The sequence below is a fragment of the Nerophis ophidion genome, linkage group LG06 (assembly GCF_033978795.1).
Source record: "Nerophis ophidion isolate RoL-2023_Sa linkage group LG06, RoL_Noph_v1.0, whole genome shotgun sequence".
NCBI classification, from domain to species: domain Eukaryota; kingdom Metazoa; phylum Chordata; class Actinopteri; order Syngnathiformes; family Syngnathidae; genus Nerophis; species Nerophis ophidion.
The window spans coordinates 77,003,081-77,030,373 of NC_084616.1; the positions used below are offsets into that span (position 1 = coordinate 77,003,081).

The window sequence follows — 27,293 nt, forward strand, 5'->3', positions numbered from 1 at the left end:
ATTGATTTTTTTTTTTTCAGTCCAAATATTACTTTATTCATGTTAAAGAAAAAATTCCCTCCTCTAAGTATTTTTGTATTGCAAAATTGCACTGGAAATGTATAAAAAAATAAATATAATTTATTTTTTAATAAATGTTTTTAATGCTTTTTATTTCTTGTAAAATTGTGACTAGTTTCCCTCTTATATTGGTCTTACTCTTATAAAAATGCTGTTTGTAATACATCTGAATTATTTAATTAAATGTACAATTAACCTTATTATTTAGTGTAACATTTAGATTTTTTCTCCTTATATACTATTTTAAAACATTAAAATTTGCACCGGAAATGTCTTTGTTTTATGTTTTTATCAAGCATTATTTTATAACTGTTAAATTGTGACTGGTTTTACCCTTATTATTTTTTATTTCGTTCTCGTAAAATGCAGTTGAAATACATTTGAATGATGTGTTAAAATACATTTCAGAACATGACTTTATTTGGGTCAACTTTGGATTGAAGGTCTCATTGTATTGCATTGTTCTGGTAAATGACAAAAAACAGGTTTTATTGTTAGGCATTGGCAGGAATCTGTGCTGTACTTGAACTTGTGCTGTGGGAACTTGCACATGTTCAATTAAAGACCTCACATTTCCTACAACCCATCATTACAGTGGAGGATACAATCCATTCATCTGCTGAGCCTCCGACCTGCGACTGTTTGACACTCAACACGTGTTCAGTAGGCTTGGTTTGTCTTTACAGACTCACAATGTGTCGTTTATCTGCACATGATCACAAAACATCTACTAAAATTGACACATAGTTGGTGCGTGAAAAGCAATGGAGAATATTGCTATAGAAATTAGAACACATTTGAGAATAATTTTGTATTTATTAAGCAAAAAATAAATTCCCGTGTCATAAAATTGCTATGTTCGTGACATCATTTGGCATTTTCATCGCAGGATGTCCAACATTTCTTTGTAGCCCGTTGCCATGGAGATGTTTGCATGCAGTCATGTCTGCAGGCACATCTCAGTGACTCTTAAAAGAAGGGCCTCAAATATAATCAAATCTACACTCTTTTGGGGTGGGAAGGTGTCTATCAGAAAAAAATGAGTTTTTTTGTTACATTTTTGCAATTTGTAGACAAACCTGAATTAATTATTGAATTTTTTTTTTTAAAACATTTGCTTTTATATACCTTTTATGAAGCACATATTGCAATACTGGGAAGGTCAAAATGTTAATCCCCTAAAAATGTATAAAATATTTTAGTGACTTTTAAAAATAAATCAATGATAGATTAAAGCATTAAGTATAAATAATATATAATTAAGTATAAATTAGAGATAATGCAATACACATATATATACACATATTTATGTACACACACATATATAGAATATATATATAGATACAGTATACACACACACACACACACACACACATATATATATATATATATATATATATATATATATATATATATATATATATATATACAGTATATATATATACAGTGGGGCAAAAAAGTATTTAGTCAGCCAGCGATTGTGCAAGTTCTCCCACTTCAAATGATGACAGAGGTCTGTAATTTTCATCATAGGTACACTTCAACTGTGAGAGACAGAATGTGGAAAAAAAATCCAGGAATTCAAATTGTAGGAATTTTAAAGAATTTATTTGTAAATGATGGTGGAAAATAAGTATTTGGTCAACCATTCAAAGCTCTCACTGATGGAAGGAGGTTTTGGCTCAAAATCTCACGATACATGGCCCCATTCATTCTTTCCTTAACACGGATCAACCGTCTTGTCCCCTTAGCAGAAAAACAGCCCCAAAGCATGATGTTTCCACCCCCATGCTTCACAGTAGTTATGGTGTTCTTGGGATGCAACTCAGTATTCTTCTTCCTCCAAAAAGTTGAGTTGATACCAAAATGGATACATGGATGATACAGCAGAGGATTGGGAGAATGTCATGTGGTCAGATGAAACCAAAATAGAACTTTTTGGTATAAACTCAACTGGTCATGTTTGGAGGTAGAAGAATACTGAGTTTTATCCCAAGAACACCATACCTACTGTGAAGCATGGGGGTGGAAACATCATGCTTTGGGGCTGTTTTTCTGCTAAGGGGACAGGACGATTGATCCGTGTTAAGGAAAGAATGAATGGGGCCATGTATCGTGAGATTTGGAGCCAAAACCAGCTTTGAATGGTTGACCAAAAACTTATTTTCCACCATAATTTACAAATAAATTCTTTAAAATTCCTACAATTTGAATTCCTGGATTTTTTTTCCACATTCTGTCTCTCACAGTTGAAGTGTACCTATGATGAAAATTACAGACCTCTGTCATCATTTTAAGTGGGAGAACTTGCACAATCGGGGGCTGACTAAATACTTTTTTCTCCCAGGGGCGGCATAGCTCGGTTGGTAGAGTGGCCGTGCCAGCAACTTGAGGGTTGCAGGTTCGATTCCCGCTTCTGCCGTCCTAGTCACAACTGCCGTTGTGTCCTTGGGCAAGACACTTTACCCACCTGCTCCCAGTGCCACCCACACTGGTTTAAATGTAACTTAGATATATGTAAAGCGCTTTGGGCCACTAGAGAAAAGCGCTATATAAATATAATTCACTTCACTTCACACTGTGTGTATATGTATATATGTGTATATATGTATGTATATATATATATGTATATATGTATATGACTTGACACATTCTAAAATCAATTATTTTTTACATTTCAAATGTTTATATATTTTTAATAAAAATATATGTGCTATAATAATTGTATGATTAATTATGTAAACATACATTTGACATTTTTATTCTTACCTTTCTTCGATGATTGACTGGGATACATCACACATTTCTACTCTCTTACAAGGAGTCGTGAAGTATTAGTAATGTTTAAAATGTACGTTACCTAACATGAAGCATTCCCCTATTTTCAATCAAGAAAAAAATCGCCTTTAAACATTTAAACACTTTTTTTGTTGTTGTTAAGTCTTCAACTTTGGATCAATTTGGACGTGAAAAACAACATTCTATGGCCGTCTCATAATTGCAAATATCAAGTGTGGCTCTGAGAAAAAGACAAGAAGGGTTCTGAAGACCAGTGTTAAATCGTATCTCGGTGGAGCTTTCTGTGAAATATTTAATGCATTTCTGCAGAAAGTAATCCTGCAGGGAGGCTCTGCTGTCCTTGTGTCCAATGCCCATGTCTTCCTTACAGCAACATTTGAAACACGCTGCCACAGAATTGTGATTCAACATTCCACAACTCTGGCTTTTTTTGTCTTTTTGTGCACGCGTCTTATTGAGCTTTGTTCGTGTCTGCAGAGGCAACACCGAGAGGAGAGAGAGAGGATTGATTCACGGCTTTAAATAAACGTGCTGTCGTCCAGCAGCTCAGTCCGGCGGACACCTTTCTGTGTGTGTGTGTGTGTGTGTGTGTGTGTGTGTGTGTGTGTGTGTGTGTAGTCCGCAAAATTAATATTTGATCCCCTGCTGCTTTTGTACAATTACACCCTTTTGAAGATATGACCAAAAATAACACAACTTCTTGGCAGGCCAGATGTTACTAAGATTAAAAGTTTCAGTGCTGTTGCTTGGCAGATTTTTTCCCCAGCGACTGACTACGCCGCCCTAACATCTGACTGAGCTTTTTCTGGAGCCTCGTTTTTGTTGCCCTTGACATCATGTTTAGTGGCATTGCCAGGCTGGAAGACCCCTTCTCAACACAGTTTTTACTGTTCTTGCCGAGCCCAGTGTCAAGGTTGTTTGGTGACGAGCCCCAAGATGCAGAGATGGAGGCAGGCATGGAATGTGAAAACATGATTTAATTAAATACTAAGACAAAAACAAAAGTGTACAAACACAAAGCGCGCACGAGCCGGTTAATAAAACAAAAGGAGCTAGCCTGGGAGCTAGAAAATAACAAACAGGAGCTTAGCGTGGAAGATAGCGGGTAGTGAACAGGCAAACAGAAGTTGTACTTGTATGATGAAAAATAAAACGGAAGCAGGGAACAAAAAAACAGTAAGCTACAAACATCAACTGAATATAGCTTAGAAAGACAAGGTACGACACGACAGGAGCGATAACACATCACAAGAGCGACTAGACGTGACATCGACAAGACAATACAATGATCCAGCAACTGACACAAGACAAAGCAGGTACAAATAGGATCAGGCTGATTGACACCAGGTGTGGCCAGATGCCAATCAGCCGCAGCTGAGTGAAAACAGGACACAGGGAGACAAACAGGAAGCAGGCATGGAATGTGAAAACATGATTTAATTAAATACTAAGACAAAAACAAAAGTGTACAAACACAAAGCGCGCACGAGCCGGTTAATAAAACAAAAGGAGCTAGCCTGGGAGCTAGAAAATAACAAACAGGAGCTTAGCGTGGAAGATAGCGGGTAGTGAACAGGCAAACAGAAGTTGTACTTGTATGATGAAAAATAAAACGGAAGCAGGGAACAAAAAAACAGTAAGCTACAAACATCGACTGAATATAGCTTAGAAAGACAAGGTACGACACGACAGGAGCGATAACACATCACAAGAGCGACTAGACGTGACATCGACAAGACAATACAATGATCCAGCAACTGACATAAGACAAAGCAGGAAGAAATAGGATCAGGCTGATTGACACCAGGTGTGGCCAGGTGCCAATCAGCCGCAGCTGAGTGAAAACAGGACACAGGGAGAGAAAGAGGAAGCTGAAACAAAATAAGAGCACTGGACAGGAACTCAGGAAATACTAAACACACAGAGGAGAAACTAAAACACAAACCAACTGTCAGTGGCAACTCTGACAACCAGGTTTTTTTTTTTTTTTATCAATGATTGGTAAGCGGGTAAACTTAAAAAAAAAAAGAAACGGCTGGGGATCAAGTGCCTAGTAGACCCTCTAGGACAGTGGTCACAGACCTTTTCGAGCCCAAGATCCCTGGTCTCAACCAAAAAAAAAATGTTTATCAGTTTGAACATGAAATATGTTGTCTTTGTAGCATATTCAACTGAATATGGCTTGAAAAGGATTTGCAAATCATTGTATTCTGTTTATATCTACCGAGGATGTGGTAGTGGTTTGTGCAGCCCTTTGAGACACTAGTGATTTAGGGCTATATAAGTAAACATTGATTGATTGATCGATTGATTGATATTTACATCTAACACAATATCCCAACTCATGTGGAAACGGGGTTTGTGCCTTGCTTGTAAGCAATGATGGTCGTGGACTTGTTGAGGGAAAAGTTGTTTGATGTTGGATGCGAGAAAATGTCTGTTGCGTTGCAACGGTCGACGATTTTTGTGCCCGTCATGCCATGTCATGTTGGCGAGACGAGCGGGCGTAGCAGATGTGATGCTGAAGAGATAGAATCTGGTAAAGAATCTGGGTGTTATCTTCGACCCAACTCTCTCCTTTGAGGCACACATTAAAAGCGTTACTAAAACGGCCTTCTTTCATCTCCGTAACATCGCTAAAATTCGCTCCATTCTGTCCACTAAAGACGCCGAGATCATTATCCATGCGTTTGTTACGTCTCGCCTCGACTACTGTAACGTATTATTTTCGGGTCTCCCCATGTCTAGCATTAAAAGATTACAGTTGGTACAAAATGCGGCTGCTAGACTTTTGACAAGAACAAGAAAGTTTGATCACATTACGCCTGTACTGTATATACCTTTATATACATATATACATACATATATACCTATACTGTATATACCTTTATATACATATATACATACATATATACCTATACTGTATATACCTTTATATACATATATACATACATATATACCTATACTGTATATACCTTTATATACATATATACATACATATATACCTGTACTGTATATACCTTTATATACATATATACATACATATATACCTATACTGTATATACCTTTATATACATATATACATACATATATACCTATACTGTATATACCTTTATATACATATATACATACATATATACCTATACTGTATATACATATATACATATATATATACCTATACTGGCTCACCTGCACTGGCTTCCTGTGCACTTAAGATGTGACTTTAAGGTTTTACTACTTACGTATAAAATACTACACGGTCTAGCTCCATCTTATCTTGCCGATTGTATTGTACCATATGTCCCGGCAAGAAATCTGCCTTCAAAGGACTCCGGCTTGTTAGTGATTCCCAAAGCCCAAAAAAAGTCTGCGGGCTTTAGAGCGTTTTCCGTTCGGGCTCCAGTACTCTGGAATGCCCTCCCGGTAACAGTTCGAGATGCTACCTCAGTAGAAGCATTTAAGTCTCACCTTAAAACTCATCTGTATACTCTAGCCTTTAAATAGACTCCCTTTTTAGACCAGTTGATCTGCCGTTTCTTTTCTTTTTCTTCTATGTCCCACTCTCCCGTGTGGAGGGGGTCCGGTCCGATCCGGTGGCCATGTACTGCTCGCCTGTGTATCAGCTGGGGACATCTCTGCGCTGCTGGTCCGCCTACGCTTGGGATGGTTTCCTGCTGGCTCCGCTGTGAACGGGACTCTCGCTGCTGTGTCTTGGATCCTCTTTGGACTGGACTCTCGCGACTGTGTTGTATCCATTATGGATTGAACTTTCACAGTATCATGTTAGACCCGCTCGACATCCATTGCTTTCCTCCTCTCTAAGGTTCTCATAGTCATCATTGTCACTGACGTCCCACTGGGTCATTATTGTCACCAATGTCCCACTGGGTGTGAGTTTTCCTTGCCCTTATGTGGGCCTACCGAGGATGTCGTGGTGGTTTGTGCAGCCCTTTGAGACACTAGTGATTTAGGGCTATATAAGTAAACATTCATTGATTGATTGATAGGGTTAAAAAAAATTCCTGTTTGTGGGTCTGCTGATCACTTTCTGGGTGGGGGTGTCAGTGGTTTCATATTAATATATATTTTTTCGAATATTTTCGCGATCGACGGGTAGGGTCCCAAAGATCGACTAGTAGATCAAGATCAACGCGTTGGAGACCTCTGTTCTTTGATGTTTGCGGTGTTGTGATGCTTCCAAACTCAAACAAACCTCATACATTTGTTCAGTCCCTGCAACTCACAATTTTGTCCCACTGTTTGGTTCTCTGGTCCTGACCCCAGGATACAGAGCAGGGAAGGTGACGCGCAGGCAAGAAGTTTCTTTGAATATGGAAAACCTGAGTACTGCAAAACAAACTGTGCAAGTCGCTTCCTAGCAGAGTTCCACTGCCGACACGGCTCAAGAGCCAAGCGTGCAGTTTTTAACAAAGCTTTTAATCATCCAATAGTTTTAACAAAGTTCTTCTCCCCCAGAACGTGACTTTTCAGTCACGTCCGTATCCTCTCTTTCTGCTCCCGGCCGCTTACTGTTAAACAGGACAGATGATTAGATTAACACGTAGCACCACGAAATCTAATTACCTGCCAGCTGTGTCTCGCCGTCATCACGATGATGCTCGTCCTCAGTACCATAGACAGCGGCGGTGACTTTTCCTCCTGCAAGCAGCACTGGCTACAACTGCCCCCCCACGCAAACCTAGTGCAGCATTGAAGTGCACAGGAGACAGACTTGTTGAAGTACAATGATCCAGCACCAGGAAGGAAAACCTAAACAGGCTTGATTATCCATCCATCCATCTTCTTCCGCTTATCCGAGGTCAGGTCGCGGGGGCAACAGCCTAAGCAGGGAAACCCAGACTTCCCTTTCCCTAGCCACTTCGTCCAGCTCTTCCCGGGGGATCCCGAGGCGTTCCCAGGCCAGCCGGGAGACATAGTCTTCCCAACGTGTCCTGGGTCTTCCCCGTGGCCTCCTACCGGTTGGACGTGCCCTAAACAGTGATTCTTAAACTGTGGTATCTGTACCACTCGTGGTATGCGGGCATCATCTAGGTGTACGCCAAATAATTGATTCGTTATCTAAGTACAGTGTTGTGTTTTTCTATATTCAAGCACAGTGTTACTGTTCAAACTGGGTGTAATGTTACAATATCCAAAAAATATCAAACATACTTGTTAAATAAATAATTTGCCTTGTTTTTGTTTTCTCGGGGACGGCGTGGTGAAATTGGAAAAGTGGCCGTGCCAGCAATCTGAGGGTTTACTGGTTCAATTCCCACCTTCTACCATCCTAGTCACGTCCGTTGTGTCCTTGGGCAAGACACTTCACCCTTGCTCCTGATGGGTCCTGGTTAGCGCCTTGCATGGCGGGTCCCACCATCAGTGTGTGAATGTGGAAATAGTGCCAAAGCGCTTTGGGCTCATTAAAAGGGGGGGTAGAAAAGGGCTATACAAGTACAACAATTTACCATTTTTAAAAAAAAATGTTTTTAATGAATATTTATGCCTGTGCGCTACTGTATTTTAATTTCGGTCATTGTGGTGGTACTTGTAGAGGCAATTTCGTTCTTAAGTGGTACTTAGTGAAAACAGTTTGAGAACTGCATCCCGTGCTTTGCATTGGACTTGGTGATGTATGGTTTAGATGCAACTGCCCGGCCATGGAAACCCATTCCATGAAGCTCTCTGCGTACTGTACGTGGGCTAATTGGAAGGTCACATGAAGTTTGGAGGTCTGTAGCAACTGACTGTGCAGAAAGTCTCTGCACTATCCGCTGACCACTCTCTGTGTCAGTTTACGTGGCCTACTACTTGGTTGCTGTTGTTCCCAAACTTTTCCATTTTTGTATAAATAAATGGAATTTGTTGCACAGGTGGCATCCTATGACAGTTCCACGCTGGAAATCACTGAGAGCGGCCCATTCTTTCACAAATGTTTGTAGAAACAGACTTGATTTTACACACCGGGCCAAGTGATTAGGACACCTGATTCTATTCATTTAGATGGGTGTCCAAATACTTTTGGCAATATAGTGTATGTCAGCAAACTGCTATTAAAGCTCTTTCTTCTGACTGCACCTCGGCTTATCTAGAAAACATCCCCAGCGTCTCCTGGCAATTATCTTGACTAGCGATGCGGAGCAAATTGTATTTAAGAAATGTAAACAGGAAACGCTCGTCAGTTTTGCACGCACAGACGTGGAATGGAAGGGAAGGTCACGGATTTGATTTGTAGTAGCAGGATTTGTGTTTACTGCCGAGAGTTGGTGCGGGACGATTCCTGCTACGGATAAAATGACGCTACAAACACAGACGATTATTTGAGGTGAGATAACCGCTCACCTGTCACGACGGATGCATTGCTTCCCCAAAAAGTTCAAATAGGTACGATTTGGGGCATAATCATGTTTGGAAGGGGGTTGGCTGAAAATCACAATGTGATGGATTCTGTCAGGAGGGAAAGGAAAGAGCAATTAAATACTAAATAAAAGAGGGAAAATGCAAACAATAACGGAATTAAATTCTGTTTCGGCATAATCCTACAAGGTGTAATGTTTATAATCATATAGTTGTAATATTACAGGAAACATAGTCAAAGCAGTACAAGAATGAGGTATATTTTAATTGGTAATTTTACAGGAAAAAGTTTACAATATACATATATATAATGTGTGTGTGTATGTGTATATATATATATATACACACACATTATATATATACACACAAATATACATATATACTCACACACTCATATATATATATATATATATATATATATATATATATATATATATATATATATATATATATATATGTGTGTATATATATATATCAATCAATCAATCAATGTTTACTTATATAGCCCTAAATCACTAGTGTCTCAAAGGGCTGCACAAAACACTACGACATCCTATATAAATATATAAATGTGTATATATATATATATATATATATATATATATATATACACATTTATATACATATACACATAAATATACACACATATATATACACACACATATATATTTATATACATATACACACATATGTGTATGTGTGTATATGTATACATGTATATATATGTGTGTGTGTGTGTGTGTATATATGTATATGTATATAAATGTGTATATATATATATATATATATACATTACATAAAAATACATTACATACATAATTACATACATAAAAATCTCCTGACGATTGAGGGAACCCCTCATGAAACAATTCTGTAGAGATGAAGTAGTCTTGTGATATATATATATATATATATATATATATATATATACATATATATATATATATATACATATATGTATATATATATATATATATATGTATGTGTGTGTTTGTGTATATATGTGTGTGTGTGTGTGTGTGTGTGTGTGTGTGTGTGTGTGTGTGTATATGAGTGTGTGTATATGTACATGTATATTGTATATATGTATAAATATGTGTATATATATATACACATGTAAATATGTATACATATATATGTGTGTGTATATATATATATATATATATATATATATGTATGTATATATATATATATATATATATATATATATATATATATATATATATATATATATATATATATATATATATATATATATATATATATATATATATATATATATATATATATATATATATATATATATGTATATATATATAGTCAAATGGATAGTAATATGTAAAAAAAAAATCAATGAAATCTTGATAGAAAAGTTACATATTTGGGGTGTAGTGTTGTCCTAACACACACAGTCCACTATGGTGTTTGTAGTTCAACAAAGATCTCTAGAAGCTTTTGAGTGATAAAACTGACACGTTTTTCTTTTGTCCTGTTGGTCACCTGTTGCAGGTACGTGGCTGAAGCCCAGTCGGATGTCCAGGATGCGAGAGAAGAGGGCTGACTTTGTGGCGGGCTGCTTGGGTGGACGGGTCATTGCAGCTGGTGGTCTAGGTCAGTACTTCCTCTGGGTCTCATTTGGCTCTTAAAGTGCCCCACAATTGCCTTTCAGGCTCATAATAAAAGTAAATTTAACTGAATGCGTACATAAGTACAGTAAAATCAAATTTTAACATATTATTACACAAAATAAATTGCTATACTATTTTTTTGTTCAAGTTACTAACTGTGCTATATACGTCAAATATATATATACATAAAACAAACTTGTATTTTTGTCACATAAAAATTCACAATATTATGGGAATAAAAGCATAATTTTACAAAATAAAAGTGCACGGAAGAAAAGGGGATACAGTTGTAACATTATGAAGAAAAATATTACAATAAATCATATTTTAAAAAATTGTTTTAATATTATTTATTTAATTTTATTCATATATATAGCACCAATTTACAAATAAACCCCAAAATAAGCAAGAAAGTAATTTCGCAAAAAAAAAAAAAAAAAAAAAAAGATTAAATATTTTGAAAATTGTTCTCTAATATTATAAAAAAATTAGACTATTTAAGGAAGTAAATTATTTACAGTAAACAAAAATAATGATTTTATGTTTATCCTGCACTACCATGAGCTCCCCATGACTAGGGAAGGTTGTTTGGATTGGGTTGTATAAGTAGATGCTGTGCATATATTTGCCAGAAAATGCACTTTGTGGTCACTTTTCTGTGTCAATCACGTCCTCCTCAAAAAAGTGACCATTTTCTTTTCTACGCCATGACTGGGGAAGGTTGTTTGGATTGGGTTGTATAATTAAATGCTATACATTAAATTCGAGTAAATACATTTCATGGTGACTTTTCTGTGTCAATCCTGTCCTTTTAAAAAAAAAGTGACAATTTTCTTTTCTGCGCCATGAACAGGGAAGGTTCTTGTAATTACTGTATAGTATAATGCTGTGCATGGATTGGCCAGTTACCTTTTTTTCCCTGCGCCATGACTATGGAAGGTTGTTTGGATTGGGTTATATAATTAATTGCTGTACATAAATGCCCTTCATGGTCACTTTTCTGTGTCAATCATGTCCTCTTCAAAAAAGTGTTGATTTTTTTCTGCGCCATGACTAGGGAAGGTTGTTTGGATTGAGTTGTATAAGTAATTGCTGTGCATAAATTCACTTCATGGTCACATTTTTGTGTCAATAACCTCCAAAAAAATGTTTTTTTTTCCCTGCGCCATGACTAGGGAAGGTTGTTTGGATTGGGTTGTATAAGAAAAAATGCTGTGCATGAATTTTCCAGAAAATGCTCTTCGTTGTTACTTTTCTTTGTGAATTCCATTGTCCTCAAAAAAAAGTTTTGTTGTTTTTTTCCCCCTGCGCCTTGACTAGGGAATCTTGTTTGCATTGGGCTATATAAGTATAATGCTGTGCATGGATTGGCCAGTTACCTTTTTTTCCCTGCGCCATGACTATGGAAGGTTGTTTGGATTGGGTTATATAAGTAATTGCTGTACATTAATGCACTTCATGGTCACTTTTCTGTGTCAATCATGTCCTCTTCAAAAAAGTGTTGTTTTTTTCCTGCGCCATGACTAGGGAAGGTTGTTTGGATTGGGTTATATAAGAAAAAATGCTGTGCATGAATTTTCCAGAAAATACTCTTCATTGTTACTTTTCTGTGTGAATTCCATTGTCCTCAAAAAAAAAGTTGTTTTGTTTTATTTTCCTGCGCCATGACTAGAGAAGGTAGTTTGGATTGCGTTGTATAAGTAATTGCTGTACATAAATGCACTTCATGGTCACTTTTCTGTGTCAGTCATGTCCTCTTCAAAAAAGTGTTGTTTTTTTCCTGCGTCATGACTAGGGAAGGTTGTTTGGATTGAGTTGTATAAGTAATTGCTGTGCATAAATTCAGTTCATGGTCACATTTTTGTGTCAATAACCTCCTCTAAAAAGTGTTTATTTTCCTGCGCCATGACTAGGGAAGGTTGTTTGGATTGGGTTATATAAGAAAAAATGCTGTGCATGAATTTTCCAGAAAATGCTCTTCATTGTTACTTTTCTGTGTGAATTCCATTGTCCTCCAAAAAAATGTTTTTTTGTTTTTTTCCCCCTGCGCCTTGACTAGGGAATCTTGTTTGCATTGGGCTATATAAGTATAATGCTGTGCATGGATTGGCCAGTTACCTTTTTTTCCCTGCGCTATGACTATGGAAGGTTGTTTGGATTGGGTTATATAACTAATTGCTGTACATAAATGCACTTCATGGTCACTTTTCTGTGTCAATCATGTCCTCTTCAAAAAAGTGTTGTTTTTTTCCTGCGCTATGACTAGGGAAGGTTGTTTGGATTGAGTTGTATAAGTAATTGCTGTGCATAAATTCAGTTCATGGTCACATTTTTGTGTCAATAACCTCCTCCTCAAAAAAGTTTTTCTTTTCCTGTGCCATGACTAGGGAAGGTTGTTTGGATTGGGTTGTATAAGAAAAATGCTGTGCATGAATTTTCCAGAAAATTCTCTTCGTTGTTACTTTTCTGTGTAAATTCCATTGTCCTCAAAAAAAATTTTTTTTGTTTTATTTTCCTGCGCCATGACTAGGGAAGGTAGTTTGGATTGGGTTGTACAAGTAATAGCTGTGCATAAATGCACTTCATGGTCACTTTTCTGTGTCAATCATGTCCTACTCAAAAAAGTAGTTTTTTTTTTTCCTGCGCCATGACTAGGGAAGGTTGTTTGAATTGCATTGTATAAGTAAATGATGTGCATAAATGCACTTCATGGTAACTTTTCTGTGTCAATCACTTCCTCCTCAAAAAAAGGGTTGGGTTTTTTTTTGTTTTATTTTTTCCTGTGCCATGACTAGGGAAGGTTGTTTGGATTAGGTTATAAAAGGAAAAGCTGTGCGTATGTGCAATTCATGGTCACTTTTTTGTGTCAATCACATCCTCCTCAAAAAAGTAATTTATCTTTCCTGCGCCATGAATAGGGAAGGCTGTTTGGATTGCGTTGTATAAGTAAATGCTGTGCATAAATGCACTTCATGGTAACTTTTCTGTGTCAATCACTTCCTCCTCAAAAAAAGGGTTGGGTTTTTTTGGGGGTTTTTTCCTGTGCCATGACTAGGGAAGGTTGTTTGGATTAGGTTATATAAGGAAAAGCTGTGCATATGTGCAATTCATGGTTACTTTTCTGTGTCAATCACATCCTCCTCAAAAAAGTGATTTATTTTTCCTGCGCCATGACTAGGGAAGGTTGTTTGGATTTAGTTGTATAAGTAAATGCTGTGCATAAATGCACTTCATGGTAACTTTTCTGTGTCAATCATGTCCTCCTCAAAAAAGTGTGTTTTTTTTTTCTTGCATCATGACTAGGGAAGGTTGTTTGGATTTAGTTGTATAAGTAAATGCTGTGCATAAATGCACTTCACGGTCCCTTTTTTGTGTCAATCACGTCAATTAGAGAAGTGACAATAAAGCACCTATCATACGGGCAGTTATTTACATTTATTTACATCTTGCAGGCAACATTGCAGACGCGGGTTGTAGTTTGGACACCCCTGTTTTAGTCCATATCCCCTCTCATCCCACTATTACATAATGCTAAAGACAAAATATTATGATGGAAAAACATCTTAATATTGCTTGAAAGATTGCTATTTATACATAAAACACATGAGGGATGAATCACTGAGTGTTTTGGAGAAGAAAAAACGTGAAAACCGAAGGAAGATCATTTGAGACAAGAGGCCTTGAAGAGGAACGAGAGTTAAAAAAAAAAGGGAGACAAGAGGACAATTCAGATCAGAGGAGACATGAAAACAGATGAGCCGGAATGGGATGAAAAGGTCTAAAAAGAAAAGAGGAGAATAAAATGTGAAGGGCGTATGCAGAGTTGACAGAAGGCAACAAAGGGAGGATTAAAGCAGCGATAAGGAATGGACGTGACAAATCAAAGTCATGACAGGAAGCCTTTGGAGCTGCAGGAGGAGAGTGTGTGACGTGTGTGTGTTTTCATGCAAGGAATAAATAATACAGCGTCACACCCGCGCACACCCCGCCATGCGACGCCCGTCGCCTTGGTAACAACCTGATGCTCGAGTGATGTCTAACGACAGGCGCAGCTGCGCAAGAAGTCGTCCGCTAACATTTCATCTCCCAATCGGCCCGCTGGTGCTGCACCTTAATGGAAGCCAATACCTGGTGGAGTCCATCTGGCTCCTGGCCAACGTGCCATTTAGCAATATTTCATGAATATTGCTCTACATTACATTTGCATTTAAATGGCTTTTTTTTTCCCCTGCTAAAAAGGAAGGTGAGTGAGGAGAAATACAGTAAACATGAGTGTTCATAATGCACTATTCCTCACTTAAATGCCCTTTTTCCCCCACCACTGCTTATCTAATTTTTTTGGGGGGGTGCGGGAATTAGGAGTAGCTTTTGTGGGATAACTGCATGCTGCTTTCTTAAAGCCACAATTATATATTTTATCCTCGGTAATTGAGTATTACATATTTTTGGCAAACCTGCATGGATATACTACAAACCCCGTTTCCATATGAGTTGGGAAATTGTGTTAGATGTAAATATAAACGGAATACAATGATTTGCAAATCCTTTTCAAGCCATATTCAATTTAATGCACTACAAAGACAACATTTTTGATGTTCAAACTCAAATTATAATTAACTTACAATTTCATGGCTGCAACACATGCCAAAGTAGTTGGGAAAGGGCATGTTCACCACTGTGTTACATCACCTTTTCTTTTAACAACACTCAATAAACGTTTGGGAACTGAGGAAACTAATTGTTGAGGCTCTGAAAGTGGAATTCTTTCCCATTCTTGTTTTATGTAGAGCTTCAGTCCTTCAACAGTCCGGGGTCTCCGCTGTCGTATTTTACGCTTCATAATGCGCCACACATTTTCCATGGGAGACAGGTCTGGACTGCAGGCGGGCCAGGAAAGTACCCGCACTCTTTTTTTTACGAAGCCACTCTGTTGTAACACGTGCTGAATATGGCTTGGCATTGTCTTGCTGAAATAAGCAGGGGCGTCCATGAAAAAGACGGCGCTTAGATGGCAGCATAGGTTGTTCCAAAACCTGTATGTACCTTTCAGTATTAATGGTGCCTTCACAGATGTGTAAGTTACCCATGCCTTGGGCACTAATGCACCCCCATACAATCACAGATGCTGGCTTTTGAACTTTGCGTCGATAACAGTCTGGATGGTTCGCTTCCCCTTTGGTCCGGATGACACAATGTCGAATATTTCCAAAAAACAATTTGAAATGTGGACTCGTCAGACCACAGAACACTTTTCCATTTTGCATCAGTCCATCTTAGATGATCTCGGGCCCAGAGAAGCCGGCGGCGTTTCTGGATGTTGTTGATAAATGGCTTTTGCTTTGCATAGTAGAGTTTTAACTTGCACTTACAGATGTAGCGACCAACTGTATTTAGTGACAGTGGTTTTCTGAAGTGTTCCTGAGCCCATGTGGTGATATCCTTTAGAGATTGATGTCGGATTTTGATACAGTGCCATCTGAGGGATGGAAGGTCACGGTCATTCAATGTTGGTTTCCGGCCATGCCGCTTATGTGGAGTGATTTCTCCAGATTCTCTGAACCTTTTGATGATATTATGGAGCGTAGATGTTGAAATCCCTAAATTTCTTGCAATTGCACTTTGAGAAAGGTTGTTCTTAAACTGTTTGACTATTTGCTCACGCAGTTGTGGACAAAGGGGTGTACCTCGCCCCATCCTTTCTTGTGAAAGACTGAGCATTTTTTGGGAAGCTGTTTTTATAGCCAATCATGGCACCCACCTGTTCCCAATTAGCCTGCACACCTGTGGCATGTTCCAAATAAGTGTTTGATGAGCATTCCTCAACTTTTTCAGTATTTATTGCCACCTTTCCCAACTTCTATGTCACGTGTTGCCGGCATCAAATTCTAAAGTTAATGATTATTTGCAGAAAAAAAAATGTTTCTCAGTTTGAACATCAAATATGTTGTCTTTGTAGCATATTAAATCATTGTATTCTGTTTATATTTACATCTAACACAATTTCCCAACTCATATGGAAACGGGGTTTGTACATACATATATATATATATATATATATATATATATATATATATATATATATATATATATATATATATATATATATATATATATATATATATATATATATCCATTCCAGTGTGCAGTCATGTAAAGAGAAACTGAAACTGACCGACTATGCTCTTTGTTTTCCCCGTGTCCACTTTGCAGGTAACGAGCCGTCACCCCTGGGCTCCGTGGAGAGCTACAACCCGGTCAAGCGGCGTTGGGAATACGTGGCGCCCATGCCCACCGCCCGCTGCTCCTCCGCGCTCCTGCAGACCCCCGCCATGCTCTTCGTCATCGGCGGAGTGTCGCAGGGACCGAGCAACGCGGTGGAAGCTCTCTGCTTGCAGGAAACGGTGTGACAAATACCACAGCGCTCGATGTTTTATTCATGGCGGCGTGGAAACGGGCCGACGTCGGACGGCACGAATACTGCAAGGTATCAACCACACGCACTTTTGTTTTTTTTCCCTACCTTCACGACGGTACACGTGCTTTGGTTGAGGACACAAAAAGGCGGAGAGAGATGGACGCAGCAGAACCAAGGCCGCCTGGATTGGTGAAGCAGAGACAGTTTGTCCTTTCTGCAGAAGACACGCCAACAAAGAAAGGAAAAAAAGACACCGTGTCGAAGAATTTCACATGCCTTTTGAACTTTTGAGCATTTTTCAGAATAAAAGCAGGGTACTTTTTGTGCATTTAGTCAAAGGAACATAGGGCCATATTTATGTGTCATGCACCCCTGCTGCTGCTGCTCTGACATTTTTATTTATTTTTTGTCTATGATGCAGTTATTTCTTGTAATAATTGTTTTATTTGAAAGTTAGCATTGTTTTACACCACAGTGTCAATATCAGAGGTTCTCTACAGCCGTGCAGCACGAATGACCACTTTTACTTTTTACCACCGTTTTATTAAGCAAGGAACGATATCTGGGGGCTTATTATTACATCTATAGAGACATGTCATTATCATGATCAAAAAAATATTAATAAAACAAGAATAATTTGCCATTTCCAATTATTTTAGCAGTTTTAAAATCATCAATGAACAATCTCCCCTCACGAGATCTCCTGCATGTTTAGGAAAATAGTACTGCAAATAAATATAATTTACAATACTTCCGAGTTTACTATTCGAAGGTAGCACTATGGGTTTGGCAATAATTAAAAAAATCTAAATATATTTTGCGGTGGTATCATTATCATATCAATATGACAAAAACTTTTTCTTTTTTTTTAAATCAAATTAATTATTAAAAAAATACAATAATTGTGTAAAGTTAAATTTTACCTTTTAAGTGCTTATATTGATTTTAATTAATTTATTAAAACCCTTCTTAAGAAGAGATTTGGCCTTTTCAGTAAAATATTGAGGTTGATTTAAATCAGGGTTCCCAAACTTTTTGACTAGGGGGCCGCATTGGGTTAAATTTTTATATATATATATATATATATATATATATATATATATATATATATATATATATATATATATATATATATATATATATATCCATCCATCCATTTTTACCGCTTATTCCCTTCAGGGTCGCTGGTGACTATCAGCTACAATCGGGTGGAAGGCGGGGTACACCCTGGACAGGTTGCCACTCTATATACATATATATATATATATGTATATATATATATATATATATATATATATATATATATATACACATATATATATATATATATATATATATATATATATATATATATACACATTCACACGCACATATATATATATATATACATACACACACACACACACACACATATATATACACACACACACACATATATATATATATATATATATATATATCCATCCATCCATATATATATATACACACACACACACACATATATATATATATATATACATACACATATATATATATATATATGTATGTATTTATATATGTGTGTGTGTGTATATATATATATATATATATATATATATATATATATATATATATATACACACACACACGATGATGTTACTTTATTAATGGGGAAATGCATTGTTAGCCAACCGCGATAGAAAATGGATTAGAAAGGACAGATTACAAAATAATCTTTTTATTTATTTTTATTTTTTTAATTTGGGACTTCCCGCGGGCCGGATTTTGGACGCAGGCGGGCTGTATCCGGCCCGCAGGCCGTAGTTTGTGGGACTCCTGATTTTTTTAAATGATATAATTTTGTAAGCAAAGTCCTCAACTTAAAAATGTCCATATGTAAAAATCCTCCATATTGAGAAGCCGGTGCGGAGGCCAGGTGTTAAAGCATCATGGAGGACTGGCAACCCGACTCAAATCCTTGTGTGAATATTTCATTTTGCTGAAAAATGGTTCCGTTTAAAGGAAGCGGGCATCATTTGAAAGCAGTCATGAACCCTGCTGCTCCCACACTGCAGCACTCAACACTGAAACATCTCAGCAAGATGAAATAACCCAGATATTTATATCCATTATTCAAAGTCATCTACCAAGTGAACCTCACATTTGGCCACAATTAATGTCTCTTATTTAGATTTATTTGCGGTATAATCTTTTTCTGCATACATCTTTGAAAAAAATGGGTTTAGTTGCTGAGATTTTTCATTTGGCGGTGAACTGAAGTGTTTGAGCAGTTTAAGGTCACAGCCTGATTTTGCCCACACTCACTGGGCTTGGATTTGTGGCGCTGAACCTGCACACTCTTCATTCTTTCTGGACGTGTTCAACCGTCATCCCAGCCGTCAGTTTTAATGAACGACGGCGACACGCCAAATTTTTAATGACCGACAGCGACACGACGAGTTTATGACCTCAGCTTGACACATTTTGAAGTTCAATAATGAGACCGTCTCTAAGTGATGCAACCTGGGCAACCTTTTGAGGCGGGAAAGTGAGTCGAACAAGACACTTGTCAGCATGTCATTGCTTGTTTTTGTGTCGGCCGTTGTGTTCTGAGCTCACCTTTGTCTTTTTGGGAAGCGTAGTTTATAATGACAACCGACACATTTCATAACAGAAATGACTCAAAAAGTCTAAAAGTCAAATCCATAACATGTTCAATTACCCGCAGATACATTTGTGTGGATAATTGATAACATTGTAATGAATCATTGCCAGTTTTAAAGGGAATCTACGCATTTTTCAACGAAAATAGAATATAGAGACTCAAAATAGTCCAAAAGTCGCTCACTCAGAACCATATTCGAACAGTTTGTTTTTTCTGAGCAAATTTTGAAGGTGGTAATGTCATGTGTTTCAAATATTAGTGTTTATAGATAACTGATACATTTTGGTATAAACAAAAAACTAATACTCAAAATAATCCAAACGTCACACTCATAGCACATTCACTGTGCATAATAAAGATGTGTCATGTAACTAATTCCATTGCTCCCTGCTAGTTTCTAATGACAACACACACATTTCATCACAGAAATAAAAGACGATGACTCAAAAAGTCTAAAAGTCAAATCCATAACATGTTCAATTACCCTCAGATATATTTGTGTGGATAATTGATATTATTGTAATGAATCATTGCCAGTTTTAAAGGGAATCTACGCATTTTTCAACGAAAATACAGTATAAAGACTCAAAATAGTCTAAAACCCGCTCACTCAGAACCAAATTCAAACAGGTTTTTTCTATGTAAATCTGAAGGTGTTAGTGTCCTTTGTCAGTTTTTATTGATAACTGACATTTTTAGTTAAAAAAAAAAAAGAACAAATACTCAAAATAATCCAAAAGTCAAATTCACAGCACATTCCCTCTGCGGAATGAAGACATGTCAAGTAACTAATACAATTGTTCCCTGCTAGTTTATAATGACAACTGACACATTTCATAACAGAAATTAAAGACGATGACTTAAAAAGTCTAAAAGTCAAATCCATAACATGTTCAATTACCCGCAGATTCATTTGTGTGGATAATTGATATCATTGTAATGAATCATTGCCAGTTTTAAAGGGAATCTACGCATTATTCAACGAATATAGAATATAAAGACTCAAAATAGTCCGAAAGCCTCTCACTCAGAACCATATCCGAACAGGTTTTTTTTAAGTAAATCTGAAAGTGGTAGTGTCATGTGGCTAAAATGTCAGTTTTTATTGATAACTGACATTTTTAGTTTAAAAAAACAAAAAACAAATACTCAAAATAATCCAGAAGTCAAACTCACAGCACATGCCCTCTGCGTAATGAAGACATGTCACGTAACTAATGCAATTGCTCCCTGCTAATTTCTAATGACAACCGACGCATTTTATAACAGAAATAAAAGACGATGACTCAAAAAGTCTAAAAGTCAAATCCATAACATGTTCAATTACCCGCAGATACATTTGTGTGGATAATTGATATCATTGTAATGAATCATTGCCAGGTTTAAAGGGAATCTACGCATTTCTCAACGAAAATAGAGTATAAAGACTCAAAATAATCCAAAAGCCGCTCACTCAGAACCATATTCGAACAGTTTTTTTTTCTAAGTAATACTAAAAGTGGTAGTGTCATGTGATTCAATTGTCAGTTTTTATCGATAACTGACATTTTTAGTATTAAAAAAAAGAATAAATACTCAAAATAATCCAGAAGTCAAACTCACAGCACATTCCCTCTGCGTCATGAAGACATGTCAAGTAACTAATGCAATTGCTCCCTGCTAGTTTATAATGACAACCGACAAATTTCATAACAGAAATAAAAGACGATGACTCAAAAAGTCTAAAAGTCAAATCCATATCATGTTCAATTACCCGCAGATACATTTGTGTGGATAATTGATATCATTGTAATGAATCATTGCCAGGTTTAAAGGGAATCTACGCATTATTCAACGAAAATAGAATATAAAGACTCAAAATAGTCCAAAAGTCGCTCACTCAGAACCATATTCGAACACGCTTTTTTCTATGTATATCTGAAGATGGTAGTGTCATGTGATTCAATTATCAGTTTTTATTGATAACTGACATTTTTTTTGCAGTATAGACAAAAAACTAATACTCAAAATAATCCAAAAGTCAAACTCACAGCACATGCCCTCTGCGTAATAAAGACATGTCAAGTAACTAATACAATTGCTCCCTGCTAATTTATAATGACAACCGACACATTTCATAACAGAAATAAAAGACGATGACTCAAAAAGTCTAAAAGTCAAATCCATATCATGTTCAATTACCCACAGATACATTTGTGTGGATAATTGATATCATTGTAATGAACCATTGCCAGTTTAAGAGAATCTACACATTTTCAAACGAAAATAGAGTAAAAAGACTCAAACTAGTCCAACAGCTGCTCACTCGGAACAATATTTCAACATTCTTTTTTCTAAGCAAATATTGAAGGTAGTATTGTCATGTGATCCAATTATCAGTTTTTATTAACTCAAAAATCCATATCATGTTCAAGTACCTGCAGATACATTTGTGTGGAAAATTAATATGTTCTTGAATTATTGTGAGGAATCCTTGACAGTTTAAGGCAAATCTATATGTGTTTTTAACGAAAATAGAGTATAAAGACTCAAAATAGTCCAAATGTCGCTCACTCAGATCCATATTCGAACAGTTTTTTTTTTCAAAGTAAATCTGAAGGTGGTAGCGTCATGTGATTCAAATCCTTATTTATCATTTAGGGATGTTTACGAACAGTATTTAATTCGTCCCGCGGGATACCATACCATACCATACCATACCATGCCATACCATACCATACCATACCATACCATACCATACCATACCAACGTTATTTATAAAGCCTTTAAAAACAACTACAGTTGAAGAACAAAGTGCTGTACACCACAAAGAAATAAGAGGCAAAGGACGGACTAAAAACATAACATTTAAAACAGAAGTAAAATACAGATTGAAAAAGCAAATACAAAAATATCTTAAGAACAATTTTTTTGAATAAAAAGCAGTTAAAAACATTTTGAAAAGATAAAAATGGTTTAAAACAAGGGTCACCAACGTGGTACCCACAGGTCGCCCGTAAGGACCAGATGAGTCGCCCGCTGGCCTGGTCTAAAAATAGCTCAAATAGCAGCACTTACCAGTGAGCTGCCTCTATTTTTTAAATTGTATTTATTTACTAGCAAGCTGGTCTCGCTTTGCTCGACATTTTTAATTCTAAGAGAGACAAAACTCAAATAGAATTTGAAAATCCAAGAAAATATTTTAAAGATTTGGTCTTCACTTGTTTAAATAAATTCATTCATTTTTTTACTTTGCTTCTTATAACTTTCTGAAAGACAATTTTAGAGAAAAAAATACAACCTTGAAAATGATTTTAGGATTTTTAAACACATGTACCTTTTTACCTTTTAAATTCCTTCCTCTTTTTTCCTGACAATTTAAATCAATGTTCAAGTATTTTTTTTTATTATTATTGTAAAGAATAATACATACATTTTCATTTAATTCTTCATTTTAGCTTCTGTTTTTCCGACAAAGAATATTTGTAAAATAATTCTTCAAACTTATTATGATTAAAATAAAAAAATATATATATTCTGGTAAATCTAGAAAATCTTTAGAATCAAATTTTAATCTTATTTCAAAGTCTTTTGAATTTATTTTAAAATTTTTGTTCTGGAAAATCTAGAAGAAATAATGATTTGTCTTTGTTAGAAATATAACTTGGTCCAATTTGTTATATATTCTAACAAAGTGCAGATTGGATTCTAATCCAATTTAAAACATGTCATCAAAATTGTAAAATTAATCTTAATCAGGAAAAATTACTAATGATGTTCCATAAATTCTTTTTTTCATTTTTTCAAAAAGATTCGAATTAGCTAGTTTTTTCTCTTCTTTTATTCAGTTGAATTTAGAATTTTAAAAAGTCGAAATTGAAGATAAACTATGTTTCAAAATAAAATTTTCATTTTTTTCCCTCGTTTTGTCCTCTTTTAACAATTAAGTGTTTTTTTCATCATTTATTCTCTACAAAAACCTTCCGTAAAAGGAAAAACAAAAATGTACGACGGAATGACGGACAGAAAAAAAACATTTTTTTAAATATATATATAGATTTATTTAGTAAAGATAAATTGAGCAAATTGGCTATTTCTGGCATTTTTTTTTTCAAGTGTGTATCAAACTGGTAGCCCTTTGCATTAATCAGTACCCAAAATGGTTTCAAAAAGGTTGGTGACCCCTGCTTTAAAGTCTCATGCTGGGTTAAAAGTCAGTGAATAAAAGTGGATTGTAAGAAGGGTCTTAAAAGTAGACAAAGCAGGGGCTTGAAGGGATGAGTTTGCCAAGTATAAAAATTAGCCGAAATTCTTGAATGAAAAAAAAAAAACGCTGTTCAAAATGTGTCCACTAGATGTCACAATAGCAATTATTTGTATCTTTGTAGATCAGGGGTAGGGAACCTATGGCTCTAGAGCCAGATGTGGCTCTTTCGATGACTACATCTGGCTCTCAGATAAATCTTAGCTGACATTGCTTAACACGATAAGTAATTAATAATTACGATGGTTATCACAGTGTTAAAAATAATGTTCAAATTATAAAACATTCTCATGCATTTTAATCCATCCATCCGTTTTCTATCGCACCTGTTCAAGAAGTTACGTAAATATTAAAAAGTTATTTATTTATTATTGGTTAAATTTAAAATAACAATGTTATTAAAAATAATAAGAGACTGATTATACTCTAAAAATGTTGGTCTTGTCAAGACCTGGACTATGGTGTGGTTTGTTTTCCCGTGGTGCAAAGCGATTGGATCGGACATGACGTGAAGGTAATGACATCTTTAATCTTAACTCAAAAATATCACAAAAACAAAGGTATAAACAAAAGGCGCTCTCAGTAGAGGTTAAAAACTTGGCTATGAAAACTAGAATTCGCACAATGGGAGAACTATGAACATAAAATAAAACTTACAAACTATGGCATGAAAAACTTACCTGGACCGAGAAAGAGCATTGATCATCGGCATGGATAACATAGGTGTGTAGGAGGTGATAGAGGGTGAGTAGAAGGTGATGTCGCCAGGCTGACTGCCTGGCGACCGCAGGCTTAAATGGTGATGTGGTGATTGACAACAGGTACGTGAGTTCAAGTGAATCCGGTGTGAGAGTCGTGGAAACAGGTGAACTGATTGGTAGTCATGGAAACAAAAACAAACCAGGGTGCGCAAAAACAGGAACTAATGGAGTCAAAAACATAACAGAACATAAATAAACAGAACATGATCACAAAGAAATGACAGGTCTTACTTAAAAAATGCACACTTTTAGTTGTATTCAGTGTTTCACGGAAATACATTTTGTAATATTTGGCTTTCATGGCTCTCTCAACCAAAAAGGTTCCCGACCCCTGTTGAAGATTAGATTAGATAGTACTTTATTTATTCCGTCAGGAGAGTTCCTTCAGGAAAATTACAATTTTCAGCGCAATCCCATTCAAGATCAGACAAACATTACAGGGAGACAGAACAGGATCGCTGACGGGTCTGCCGGCTTCCAGCGCCCCTTACAAAAAAGATGACATACAGGTAAACAAAGGGGGGGGGGGGGATAGAAGATTAAAATCAAATAAAAAAATAAAACATCGGTCTTAGCCTGGGCCCTGGAGTGGGGGTGCAGACTGAGGCCAATGGAAAAGAACAACTCATAGCCATAGTACACATCCCTCTTACAAGTGTGTAAGAGGGAAACATCAAACATCAAGATGTTGATGAAGATGAAGATGGTGCTACATATGTAATAAAAATAATAAACCACATGATTTTAGTGCACCAGTTGAGGAAAATGAGCAAACTACAGTAGAATGACCATATTCTGAAATCCCCAAAAGAGGACACGCCACGGCCAATGATACTCCAACTTGCTTTATAAATAATATATTTATTTAAATAAAGCATTTTTTTTGGTCCTCTGTTGACAGCAGTGTTGGTGCTAGGAATTTTCTAAATGGTGAATTTTTGGGGTCCCGCTTTCTTTTAAAGCATTTTGAAAAACAAATGCATTGTCCTGTTATATCTTACATTCTATATTGTGTTTTGGGAAAAAGCTTGTCATAAACGTTACTAAATTCATTTTTAAAAATTATTAAAAAAAATACAATTAATTTGTATACATATGTAAATGTATTCAGTTATAAACATTCATTCACTTTCTTCTTTCCTTCACGGATCTAAACTTTACCGCTGCTGGTAGTTTTTCCCCCTGTTTTTGTTGAATAAGTTGTAGGTGTATTTATTTCAGTATAACAGTGTAAAAAGTGCTTTGAAATGATGATAATGGTTTAATATTTAACACTTAAATCTCTGGAGTCTACATCAACTTTAAAGCTATTCCTCATTTCAAAATGTTTTAGTTTTTTGTTTGTTTGTTTTCCTCCCTTTTTTTGTCCAACAAAACTATGTTTTTTAACGGCAAACTACACAAAATAGGCAAAATCTTCCACCAAAAATATTTTTCAAAGTGGAATATTTGATGGATAGGTCAATAATTCATAATAACATTGATTTTGATTCAATATTATGTTTTGAGCAATGACAGTTGGAAAGGAAAAAAAAACAAGAGCTTTGTTTTATTTTATTAGTCAACATTGCAACTTTGTCTAAATTACATTTCACCTTTTAAGCTTTTTTATATCACTTTCATTTATTTTGATAATATTTTTAGAATGTGCCTTTAAAACATTAGCTGTGGGCCGCAAATGGGCTCCGGGGCACACTTTTGACACCCCTGCTATTTATAATAAAAAATTCAATCTGATAAATATATTGATAAAAAGTAGAGCCTGGCCCTTTTATCAGAACTCTCTCACTCTCGCTGTCTCTGCCCCCTGCACACCTTCACAATTTATTTTGTTTTTAACCCATTCTGAACCCTGAACCTACATTGAAAATACACGCAACCCTAACTCCAAATGCTGGAAATTTGAGGCATTTAAGAAACCCCGCCCGGACGGCCCGGACAGGCCCTCAAAAGGAGTTCATTTCCGGGGAAAAGAAGACGTATGGTCAGTCTAAATTAAAGAAATAACATCCTGTAATTTGATTTTGATATCATTTAGCCAGAGCCCCCCGCGACCCCAAAAGGGAATAAGCGGTAGAAAATGGATGGATAGATCATTTTACATAGACGTTTTTTATAATATCCACAAAGTTCAGTGACCATGTCTGTTAGAATGTTGTGTGCGTTGGATTATTAAATTTGTTTTTTGCAACATGATTAGGGAAGGTTTTTTGCATCGGGTCATATAGGTAAATTATGCTCAGAGTTCTATTTTAAAGTCATTGATCCACCAAAAAAATTTACCTTGGGATAGGTTGATTGGCAACACTAAATTGGCCCTAGTGTGTGAATGTGAGTGAATGTCTGTGTTGGCCCTGCGATTAGGTGGCGACTTGTCCAGGGTGCA

The 27,293-nt window shown here is 36.2% G+C and overlaps 1 protein-coding gene across 1 annotated transcript in view; it reads left to right on the forward strand.

Moving 5' to 3' along the window:
• Window positions 1-18,311, forward strand: part of LOC133555259 (kelch domain-containing protein 8B-like) — a 256,404-nt gene extending 238,093 nt beyond the window's left edge. The window contains exons 6-7 of the mRNA XM_061904885.1: window positions 10,726-10,827; window positions 17,055-18,311. Of these exons, the coding sequence (XP_061760869.1) occupies window positions 10,726-10,827; window positions 17,055-17,251 (299 nt within the window). The 3' untranslated portion in view covers window positions 17,252-18,311. The remainder of the gene's footprint in view (window positions 1-10,725; window positions 10,828-17,054) is intronic.
• The last annotated feature ends 8,982 nt before the right edge of the window (window positions 18,312-27,293 follow it).